General features: G+C 46.0%; 1 protein-coding gene across 1 annotated transcript in view; it reads left to right on the top strand.

Annotated features, from left to right (window-relative positions):
• Window positions 1-5,189, top strand: part of ERICH2 (glutamate rich 2) — a 30,216-nt gene extending 25,027 nt beyond the window's left edge. Inside the window, exons 12-13 of the mRNA XM_040440580.1 lie at window positions 3,702-3,773; window positions 4,752-5,189. Of these exons, the coding sequence (XP_040296514.1) occupies window positions 3,702-3,773; window positions 4,752-4,882 (203 nt within the window). The 3' untranslated portion in view covers window positions 4,883-5,189. The remainder of the gene's footprint in view (window positions 1-3,701; window positions 3,774-4,751) is intronic.
• Window positions 5,190-12,170: the final 6,981 nt, after the last annotated feature.

Genomic DNA, 12,170 nt, shown 5'->3' with positions numbered 1-12,170 from the left:
AGACTTTTTTGTAAGCGGCTGGATGTGATCATTTCGGACGCTACAGGTGGTAAGAGTACGCATTTACCACAGAACAGGGGGCAGTCTAATAGGTCAAAAAAGCGGAAGCCTTTTTTTCGCCCCTTTCTGAGTTTTTCCAGGCCAAAGAGGGCATCCGACAAGTCAGCCACGGATCAGAAGTTCAAACCTTCCTTCAAGCCTCGACCTTCCTGGCATTCCCGTCAACAGGGCTCCAAGTCCTTTAACCCTAAGAACTCTGCTGCATGACGGGCGGCTCCCGGCGCCCTCTGGGTTGGTGGCCGGCTTCATTTGTTTCGGCATGTATGGCTGGCTCACATCTTGGACGCGTAGGTGAGGGAGGTCATTGCAGAGGGCTACAAGCTGGATTTTTTGGGGGGTTTTACTCCAATCTCTTTGTGATTCCCAAAAAAGGGATGGTCCGTCCAGTTCTGGACCTCAAGGCACTCATCCGGTTACTTTGCATCTGCAGTTTTCCCGATGGAGACCCTGAGGTCAGTCATTGCGTCCATGGAACCGGGGGACTCGGGGGAGTATCTGTCCTCGATAGACATCAAGGATGCTTATCTTCACATGCCCATATACGTCAGTCATCAGCGATTTCTCCAATTCGCGGTGGGTCCATTTCACTTTCAGTTTGTAGCCCTCCCGTTTGGCCTGGCCACGGATCCCAGGGTCTTTACGAAGATTGTGGTGGCAGTCATGGCCCTGCTCCATGCCAGGGGGATCGTGGCGATCCCTTACTTAGTTGACATCCTGGTGAATGGTCCGTCATTCCGGGCGATGGCGGACAGCCTGAGCATAATTCTGGACACCCTGGAACGCTTCGGATGGATCCTGAACAGGCAGAAGTCTTGTCTTTATCCATCGCAGCGGTTGACTTATCTGGGCATGGTGTTCGACACATTTCAGGCCAAAGTGTTCTTGCCTCCGGTGAAGCTATCCGCTCTCCGTCTTCAGATTCTCCCCTTGTTGCAGCCAAGTCCTGTTCACATTCGTCGCTGCATGCGGGCTCTGGGTCACATGGCCTTCGAAGCAGTTCCCTATACTCAATTTCATACCAGAACGCTTTAGCGGGCCATTCTGTCCAGCTGGGACTATTTCCCAGCCTCCCTAGGTCGGCCCATGCGTCTCCCTGCCCCGGTCCGCCGGGCCCTCAGATGGTGGTTGGTCTCTCCGATGTTGACGTTGGGCCGCTCATTCCTTCCTCTCCGTTGGAAGGTGTTAACAACAGACGCAAGCCTCAGGATTTGGGGGGGGGGAGTGTTGGAAAATCTCTCTGTTCAAGAAGTATGGTCGCGCGAGGAACGTTCCCTTCCAATCAATGTTCTTGAGTTGAGGGCGATTCGGCTCTCTCTGCAGCATTGGCCGACCATCTCAGGGGTTGTCCGGTTGGGGTTCAGTCCGACAACTCCACAGCGGTGGCGTACCTCAATCACCAGGGCGGAGCCCGGCAGCCATGGCAGAGACGGCGCTGGTTCTTAGCTGAGTGGAGAAACATGTTCCGGCACTGTCGGCAGTTCACATCCCCGGCGTTGACAACTGGATCGCCGTCTTCCTCAGCCGGGAGCGTCTTGATCCCGGCGAGTGGGCTCTTCATCCGCAGGTCTTTCTAACCATCTGCGAGAGGTGGGGTCGACCGGATGTGGATCTCATGGCCTCCAGCTTCAAGAACAAGGTCGAGGACCCTATGGCCCTGGCGTGCGACACGCTGGTAATTCCGTTGAGTCTGTTCACGTTGCCTTACGTGTTCCCGCCTTTTCCTCTCATTCTGCGTCTCCTCCAGAATATCAGGTCCAAGGGACTGCCTGTCATTCTCGTGGCCCCCGATTGGCCGTGCCGGGTGTGGCAGGCATCTCTAGTCGCCCTTGTCGCCGACGAACCCTGGCATCTTCCTCTTCGGGAGGACCTCCTGTCACAGGGGCCGATCTTCCACCCGAATTTAGGGTCGCTACATTTAATGGCATGGCTGTTGAAGCCGCCGTACTGAAGGCTTGGGATTTCTCTGATGCGGTCCAAACCATGATTCGGGCAAGGAAGCCACCCTCTTCACGAATCTACCATCGGACCTGGAAGTCCTACTTTAGTTGGTGCGAGCAGCATCAGTTGTCTCCTGTTCAGTTCTCTTTGCCGCGACTCTTGTCTTTAAAAGCTATGGACATCTTCGAGAGTTTTTTTCATGAAGACGCATATATTTTGACTTAAAAATCTCTTTTGTAATTGAGATTTATTAAAAATGTTGAACCATTTAGCGTATACAATCACTGTGCATAGAAGGTGCAGAATTATTTTCAAAGTGAATGACAGCCTGGCCTGTAGACCCTCTCTCTCCTCTTCTAAGCTGTTTTATAATCAAATAAAAATTACATTCTGAGTTCGTCGTAAATCAGATTAGAAGATTGTTCAGGAGAGGAGAGAGAGGGACTGGAGACCAGGTGGACAGATGCACAATATCTCTGACATTTCAGTATGAATAGCATTTTTGCAGTTTGCTTAGTACTGTGATTCATGCAAGCTGCAGAAGCAAACATTTTTAATAAATCCCAATTACAAAAGTTTTTTGTAAAAATACATACATTTCATAAAAAGCCTCCAAAGGTGTCCATAGCTTAAAAGTGGCCCACTTGTTTCATGTTGGTAAAAGTTCTACTCAGTTTTTTTTTTCGTAGTTATATCTTTTTCTGCAAAAAGGTGACAATCAATATGGATGCAATTAGGAAAGAGACATGTATAACATGAAACGGCTCCTTGGATCAATAAGTCATTAACACTTCTAATTTAGTTAAGGGGTTGTCTCACTTCAACAAATGACATTTATCATGTAGACAAAGTTAATACAAGGCACTTACTAATGTATTGTAATTGTCCATATTGCCTCCTTTGCATCACATTATACACTGCTTGTTTCTATAGTTACGACCACCCAGCAATCCTGCAGCGGTGGACGTGCTTGCACATTAAGGGAAAAAGTGCTGGACTATGTGCATTCCCACGGTCTTGGCAGCTGAGAGCCCAGTGCTTTTTCCTATAGTGTGCAGCCGCTGCTGGATTGCAGGGTGGTTGTAACCATGAAAACAAAAAGTGTAATGTCATGGAAAAATGAATCCAGCCGGCAAAGGAGGCAATATGGACAATCACAATACATTAGTAAGTGCTTGTATGAACCTTGTCTACATGATAAATGTCATTTGATGAATTGAGACAACCGCTTCAAGTCAAATATTCATCTATGAAACAACTTTCTGAGGCTGCTCCTGTGGGAAGTGAAATAGGGCCACAATGGTTGCCATCCAGTTTTCTTAGGCTAGTTTCACACTAGCTTTGTAAGATCTGGATCTGACATCTGAAGTGTGAAACTAACCTTAGAAACAGGAAAGGCTGCATTTTTTTACATCATGGCAGAAGAGGACAGCTGAGTGCTTCTTCCATCCCTTCGACTATAAAATGATTTTGACACTTTTAGGTTTTGTTAAACTATAAAAATGTATAGTATGATAGAAACATGTGAAATGGCTTCATAAATGGCGCCTATGAGCCCTGATCTGTTTTTTGAGTGCCAATGTCCTCTAGTTTTAGTTATATCCCATAGACTTATATAGATCTGCTATTCACATGTTCAACAGAACACAATCTGCTCTTGGTGTTTTTCTTTTTTAAATTAATAATGTTTTTCCAAATTTTAGTACTTCTATATGAACCAGAAAATCCAGAGGCCAAACAGTTTTCACCTCTAATTGAGGAAATGCTGCAAATTGGTAAAGACACAGTTATTTCATGTTGATGTTCACTGTTGAATAGCACCAGTTCACCATTTTACAATCCCTTAGCTTTGCATTTATTTCCTGCCGCAATGGATCTTTCCGTGACTACCCTAAAGGGATTGTATCAATTCAACAAGTGGCATTTATCATGTAGACAAAGTTAATACAAGGCACTTACTAATGTATTGTGATTATCCATATTGACTCCTTTGCTGGCTTGATTCATTTTTCCATCACATGATACACGGCTCATTTCTAGCGGTGGTTGTGCTTACACACTATAGGAAAAAGCACTGGCCTCTAGGGTGGCCCAGACCATGGGAGTGTGCATAGTCCAGCACTTTTTCCTATAGTGTGCAAGCACGGCCACCACTGCTGGATTACAGGGTGGTCGTAACTATGAAAATGAGTAGTGGAAAAATGAATCTAGCCAGCAAAGGAGTCAATATGGACAATCACAATACATTAGGAAGTGCCTTGTATTAATTTTCCCTACATGATAAATGCCATTTGCCTAAGTGAGACAACCTCTTTAAAGGTTAGACACCTTTGGAGCCATTTTTCCATCATTGCATTCTGTTCATTTGGGGCTAAAATATTTTTTCAGTTGTCTTTTATTAAAAATGATCGTTCACCAGATTTTTGTTTTTTCATCTACTGTTCAACCATCAACCAACCTCTGTCTAATGTGTATTCTATCTAATCTGTCAGAAAGCTGCTCTGATCTGTAGCCCTTATGTGTACTTTCCTAATAGCTTATAAACACTCTTTTTATAGTTAAGTGCTTATCAGTTTGATAAGAATTTAGCTTGTGTGTTTACGAGCTGTCAGGAGTTCAGAGATAAGGGCTACAGAATGTGCTGCATGTTTTTGGTGGAGTTGGGAGAAGTAGCTGTCAATTGATCTGCAATATCTCATGTGTGCGGTCACAATGTGCGATACAATTATTTATAAGTGTTTACTACATTACAGAACAACAAAGTAGTGAAGATGAAGACAGTGAAGACTCAGAGGAGGAGACGGATGAAGAGACAGATGAAGACACCAGTGATACAGATGATGATGATGATGAGAACCATTGTACTGCCAAACATATTTCATAAACTGTTATATTTATTAAGAATTCTGGTTCAAAACAGATGGACTGTAGCTAATATCAGCATCTTTCGTGTGCGTTAACGACATACATTTTATAGATGTAAAAAAATAAAAAATATAACTATAATAGTATTTATGGTAGTTTTTTGTACATTCCTCTTGCAAACCTTTAAACAAAACATGTTCCATTTTAGAGGGGTTATCCCACAAATGTAAAGGTTATCTATACCTTCAGAAGCATTTTCTTTTTTATGATTGCATTTTGCTCATTTTTAACTAATAATCTTTTTTTTTTTCCAATTGGTCTTTATTAAAAATGTTCAACCGTTTCTGAGATACATGAGTTAAAAAATCTGTCTGTTTGCAAGCTGTCACTTTGTGTTTTCTATTAATCCCGTCATCTGACGGCTCATGTGTAGCTCTTATCTCTGATCTCCTGACCTCATAACTATTTATTTAAAGGGCATCTGTCAGCAGATTTGTACCTATGACTCTGGCTAACCTGTTACATGTGCACTTGGCAGCTGAAGACACCTGTGTTGGTCCCATGTTCTTATGCGCTCACATTGCTGAAAAAAATGAAGTTTTAGTATATGTAAATGAGCCTCTAGGAGCAACGGGGGCGTTACCATTACACCTAGAGGCTCTGCTCTCTCTGCAACTGCTGCTCTCCCTGCACTTTGACAGCGTCAGGTGTGATGATTTTTACACTGCCAGGCTCTGTCCATGAAAGAGGAGAGGGCGCGGAAGTTGCAGAAAGAGCTGAGACTCTAGGTGTAACGGCAACGCCCTCGTTGCTTCTAGAGGCTTATTTGCATATATTAAAACATCATTTTTTTCAGCAATGTGGACACATATGAACATGGGACCAACACAGATGTCTTCAGCTGCCAAGTAACAGGTCAGCCAGTACTATAGGTACCAATCTGCTGACAGATGCTCTATAAGTCATACTCTCATCAGTGACAAAAGTTGAGCTATAATGAGTGTCATTGTGCAGGGATGGGGAGGAGGTGAGCAGTGACCATCACCTTTTTTTCAATGGTGGATCGTGTGTTACCTGCTTCCAGCTTTTATAATAAAGGTTTTACCTTTCATTGTAATCCTGGATAATGACTGCTGAGAAATGATTTCTACAGAACAGGAAGTGTCGACTTATGAGTCTCGGTGATCAGTGAAAACTGCAATATTTTCATACAGTGACTTGAAAAGAAAAAGAAATTACAATTAAAGGGTCACTGAGTTTTGAGAGAACTTTTTGATATGTCAGAGACATATTAAAAATTTTAATTGGTGGGGGACTGAGTGCTGAGACCCCTACCTGTTGCTACAATGAGTAGAGAGAAGCTCTTGCATATTGCGCTATTTCTTCACACTGCAGGAGAGGAAGCAACACTGACTCAATAGAAAGTCTATCAGCCCATCTCAATCCCATCTCCTGCAGCTAAGCGAGTGTGTGCGATATATATGAGCACTTCTCTCTCCTTATTCTAGCGATTGGGTGTTTCAGCACTCAGACTCCCACCAATCAAAACTTTTCACAGGGCACCCCACCTGTCGGCAGATGTGTCCCTATGACACTGGCTGACCTGTTACATGTGCGCTTGGCAGCTGAAGACATCTGTGTTGGTCCCATGTTCCTATGTGCCCGCATTGCCGAGAAAAATGAAGTTTTGACATATGCAAAGGAGCTTCTAGGAGCAACGGGGGCGTTGTCATTACACCTAGAGCAGGGATCAGCAACCTCCGGCACTTCAGCTGTTGTGAAACTACAACGCCCAGCATGTTCCATTCACACCGTAGCAGAGAGAGCAGAGCCTCTAGGTGTAACGGCAACGCCCCCGTTGCTCCTAGAGACTCATTTGCATATATGAAATGGGACCAACACAGATGTCTTCAGCTGCCAAGCGCACATGTAACAGGTCAGCCAGTGTCATAGGGACAAATCTGCTGATAGAGGCCCTTTAATGTCAACGCTTGATTCAAAGTTTCAAGCGTTGTAAATTGTTAATTTGATCAGCACCACATTTCTCTTCTAATCACTAGGTTGTTGAATTTGTCAGATAGCTGGTATATTTTAAGATTTTTTATTTTTGTTATATTGTATCCACATCAGCTTGCCCCCGAGCTGAGCTGGTCACGCCATCACGCTCAAATGATCTCAGATTAGTTGTGTCCAGGGGCTTTCAAACAATGTCCTTTGATGACGTGGTCCTCATGCACTAAAAATGGTGTATCTTCCAGCGATCAGCGTCCTTGTCACAGGACCTTGAAGAATTAACTCTGTGCCTGTCTTGGGATGCCTCCTTGCTGACAGAAGGAAGCGCTCCTGGGCAGAAGACAGTATTAGTATTTAGAGCCAAGTGACAGGGTGCCTCTAACTCAAGTGGGTGAGCTCCAAATAGAAACCTACAAAAGACGTCATGTACTATCCAAAATCCTGCAGAACAGAACAAATCATGCACCTGACACAGAATGTAAAATTAATGGGGGATGATTCAACCCTGGCGATCAAGTAGAAGGTAGTTTTATTTATGACATAACACAGACAATGGACCGGACACAAGTCATTGCCTTATCTCGTCTGGTACCGTTACTCATTGTTTATGTGAGAAATACAAGCCCATAATTCATTATAGCCCCGGACGTGCGCTGCGTCCTCTCATTCTTGGTTATGCTTTATGGAGCAGCTGGTTGACATTTTGCCTGCGGTCTGGGTCGGGGTGTAGTTTTTTGTTTATAGCCATATAGTAAAAGAAAGATTATTTCGCTGAATGTAACTTACCCATCAATAACGTTCCCTTATTTTATCCTGTATCAGCCGCGACAGACATGGAAGTACCACAGCAAGCAAAAATGTCTCATTATTCCATTTGTTTTAGTAGCTGGCAAACATTTGGCTGACAGATTTTAAAGTCTTTGGGGAAAGATCTATCAAAGCAGGTGCAAAGGAAAACTGGCTTAGTTGTCCCTAGCAACCAATCAGATTGATCCTTTTATTTTCCAAAGGGGCTCTGAAAAGTGTAAGTTGGAATCTAATTGGCTGTCTATATCTAGTCTGTTTCCAGTAGTCATATATAGGGTGTGAGGAATATGGATGATCATTTATGTCACGGCTGAGGATGGGGAAAACCCTCAGCCATGCGATGCCACGAGATGTTAGTGGCTGCTCGGCCAGGACCACAGAATTAGGGAGCAAGTCACCTCCTAATGCATCCCTAATCTGACCCTGACTCCTAGCTGCATGAGCCGCCCTTGAAGGTAGGAGGGCTCATGCTCAGGAACCTCGGATCCCTACTAACCCTCCGCCGATCCCTGTACTAGGAGCTGGGTAGACCACCTGTTCCTCCTGGATATGGAGAAACAGGAGTCTAAACTGGCCGGGCTGCAAGGGGAACAGAAACAGACATATGGCAATGGCAGGTAAGTGCAACTAGTACCACACCTACCTGCCACAGACACAGAGCCTGGAACCCAAGTATAAGTGCTGCTGTCCACAACAACACAAGAGACAGAGCACACACCACATAGGAACCCAGGAAACCATACGCTGCAATAAATAAGTATAACACCAACACATCTTCATAACATCATGTATCACAATTTATGACCACAAGGGTGGCCCTCACTGGCAGATGGAATAAGGGACCAGGAGGGTGCCTCCAGCTTACAAACAAGGCTGGAGTACCCCTCAGCTTCAGGTCTCCACTGAGGCTTTATAGCCCAAGTAGCCACACCCACACAGACACACCCAGTGTTCACACACAAGGAAGGGACTTAACCCTTCACCCACCAGGGAAGGGAAGACAGCCACTTAAAGGGAAACGCACACAAACACACTCACCTGTTACCGCCGGCAACGGCATGCGTGGCAACCATGTCCTGAGGAACAGCCAGCACATGCACACAACACCAGACGTTGCCGCGGACAACCACAAGAGAAAGGAGGTGTCACAGTGCATACAAACATAACCTCGTGCACAACAAACAAAGTGCATAGACAAAACTCCACGTTGTCAAAGACAACCGCATGCATATCTGTTGTCCGCGGCAACCGCACTTGAGGCATACAACTAAGTGCCCCCAGCTGCGGTTGACACAACACCCAGACCGCGGGCAACTGCATGCGGCTCCCAAGTGCATACATACACACACACACAACCAGGTGAAACCGCATGCGCTTGACAGTAAGCTGCCTAGCAACAGCTCAGGCTGCTATACTGCCAAGTACCAATCATGTTGCCAGCGGCAACCACACGTGAGACAACCTACCAGCAGCCCTCACCATGTGGTTGACAATAAAACCGAACCGCAGGCAACTGCATGCGGATCCAGAGTCACGACCATGACCATGGGTCGTGACAATTTATGGGCAGCCCTGATTGTCATTTTATTCACCTTTTGGCATGTACACAGTCAGTGTACATGCAAAATAAGTTCTCGCCCCCCAGCCATCTGATGTCAGCTAGCAAGGGAGGAAGCCCCAGGGGTCCAGGCTTCAAGGAGGCCCCAGGTGGATAAAGTCACACCTCAACCAGTCAGGGTGGAGGCAAGCTAATCCTGCAGGAAAACCCTCAGCAGGAGGTCTATGTTGGCACCTACATTTCATAAGGAATTATGAATCGTCCGTCCATTCCAGGCATAATTCGGTTATATTTTTGCGATCCTGGGGCAAAGCCAAACATCCACGTGGTCCTGGCTTGATGCTAGGATGTCCGGGAGGGGAGATATACATATCTCCCCATAGAAACCAAATAACGGTACCATGCTTGGACTCTAGTTGTAGCAGAAACCGAGGCGGATCAATTGGGCCCGGACCCATTCTGGTCTGCGGCACTGAGCCTTAAGGGGTTTTATGGGTCATTTGCTGCCAGCACCAGAGGGGTGGACCCTTCCCAGAGGCGGGGAGGGGAGCGGCCGGCTACAGGTCATAGGCCCATGCAAGCCAGCGGGCGGTGTCTTTTCTGAAGGGGGTCACATCATGCCAATGTGTTTGGAGAGACCGGGAACCAGCTAACATCACTGCCCCCGCGTGACTGCAGCCAAGGACTATTCTACCCTCATAGCCCAAAGGAACTTTCATTTACCCGGTAACTGACTTTTGCTCTGCTTAACCCTGTTGTACCTATATCACTTGTATCTGTATCCTCAGACCACTGTATATATTCTCTGTGTATATTGTGTTATATCTAGTGTGCCCTTAAGGCGATTAAATATATAATTTAATCTTGTGCTATCTTGTATCTCGATCACGAATCCCCACGTCTGTGTTTCGGCCTAGTTATAAGCTATTGCAGGTTGATTTCTCACCCTATATAATCCCGTTAGCAGACCGGGCTTATATCAAACGAAAAGCTGGTGGCAGATTATCCGGGCTGAGACAGCGCTGTTTTCACTGCAGCAGTGAAAAGGCTCTCTCAGCTGGTTGCCTCTCTGTGCCCGCGTGGACAGGAGGTGTATATGTAAACTGTACCAAGCTGACCTTACCTGCTCCTCTGGAGGGCGTAACGTCACGCGTTGGTAACAAGTGACCATACTGCGTCTCGTCAGCTCAACGTAGGTGACGTCAAGTGGGCATGAGGCGTGGTATTGCAGTGTACTCAAGTTAGGGTTAATAGTGTTCCTGGGTGTTGTAGTGCAATCGTGACCACTAACCTGGGACAGCTGACTCTCTGCAAGGGCAGGTAGTGATAGGTAGTGTTCGTGACGCCAGTGCCAATTGAACGGTGGCACGCCGTTTGCTGATAGCAGGAATAACTGAGGAACCACGTGACGATAAAACAGAACTTGAATTTTACTTGATCTTAAGTAGTCATCATACATGGACATAGATGGAAGCGCAGTTCCTTTGAAGACAGTTGGTTTCGGTACAAAAATGCAGGCAATATGTAGCAAGGTGATCTCAGAGGGTTAAACACAGGACTTGCAGTACAGGCGGCTTGCACTCTATTCCTGACTGATCCTGGAACATGGAAACTATTCCCCAAGGCCCAATGCCCTAGCTCTGGCGTATATCCTTGGGTCTGTAATAATCAAGTACCTCCTCTGCTGTCTTTAGTACCTCTTGCTTTCCCAGACATGCCTCTGCCTCTCTCAGTTTCCTCAGGCTGGTTAACCGTGGTGTTCCTGCTTCTGCAAATATGGACTCAGGAGGGGAACCTTCTCCTTGGATCTGGAACCCGGTTACAGGGACTGCAATACCCTCTCCTAGTCTGCAAGCTCCAGGCCTGCTCTGCTTTCACAGGCTCATGGCCTGGACTTAACTCAGACATAGTCTGATCTCTGCCTTCCTTTCCCTGACTGGGCCTTATATAACCTAGGGCTCCCTAGCTCCCTCTATTGACTCAGAGCTGGAATGACACCCCTAGCAGGCCTACACATGCACATTTCACAGTAACAGGGAAGTACATAGCATTACATGACATTATATTTTATGAAGATGACTTATACCAACCTCCCCATAAATAAGGGGAAACGACAGCACACAAGTGACCCTTCTGTAGTGACGGGCATTACAGCTCCCGTACACTACAGTATTCGTCACATAGGGGGTCATTTAGTAACCAGAAATACCCCTATATTAGGCGTATTTATGGCGCAGATTGCGAAGCAAAGGTCTTGTGACTTTTCCCTGCTCACGCCAGGTCTGAAAAAGTGGGCAGGGAAGGGGCTGGCCGGTCTCACTTACCATTTTAAATGCCTAGTTTAGGCGTAGAAAATGGTCTAAATGTAAGACAGCAAGGAAACTGTCTTAGGTCGCTTTCATACGTGCGAGTGTCATGTCCCGGACTCGCAGCGCAGCTCCCATCCTGAACTTCCAGCACTGCCGGGGTCGCATAGCATTATATTGATTTACGATGCTATGGAACCCTTAGAGGCTGTTAGTTTTACCCAATACATTACAGAACTGTAAGGCCTCTTTCACACGGGCGTTGCGGGAAAATGTGCGGGTGCGTTGCGGGAACACCCGCGATTTTTCCGCGCGAGTGCAAAACATTGTAATGCGTTTTGCACTCGCGTGAGAAAAATCGTGCGTGTTTGGTACCCAAACCCGAACTTCTTCACAGAAGTTCGGGATTGGGATCGGTGTTCTGTGGATTGTATTATTTTCCCTTATAACATGGTTATAAGGGAAAATAATAGCATTCTGAATACCATGGTGAATCACCATGGTAAAAGATCATGTGACGTACCATGTGATGACCGGAGTGACGTCATCACAGGTCCTTGAACTATAATTAATGCTCACCACAGGTCCTAGTCAGTAAAAGAGACAGACGGAGATGCCGGGCT

The sequence above is a fragment of the Bufo bufo genome, chromosome 7 (assembly GCF_905171765.1).
Source record: "Bufo bufo chromosome 7, aBufBuf1.1, whole genome shotgun sequence".
Lineage (NCBI taxonomy): Eukaryota > Metazoa > Chordata > Amphibia > Anura > Bufonidae > Bufo > Bufo bufo.
Note: the sequence above shows the minus strand (reverse complement) of the source record. Positions and strands in the feature narration are given on the sequence as shown.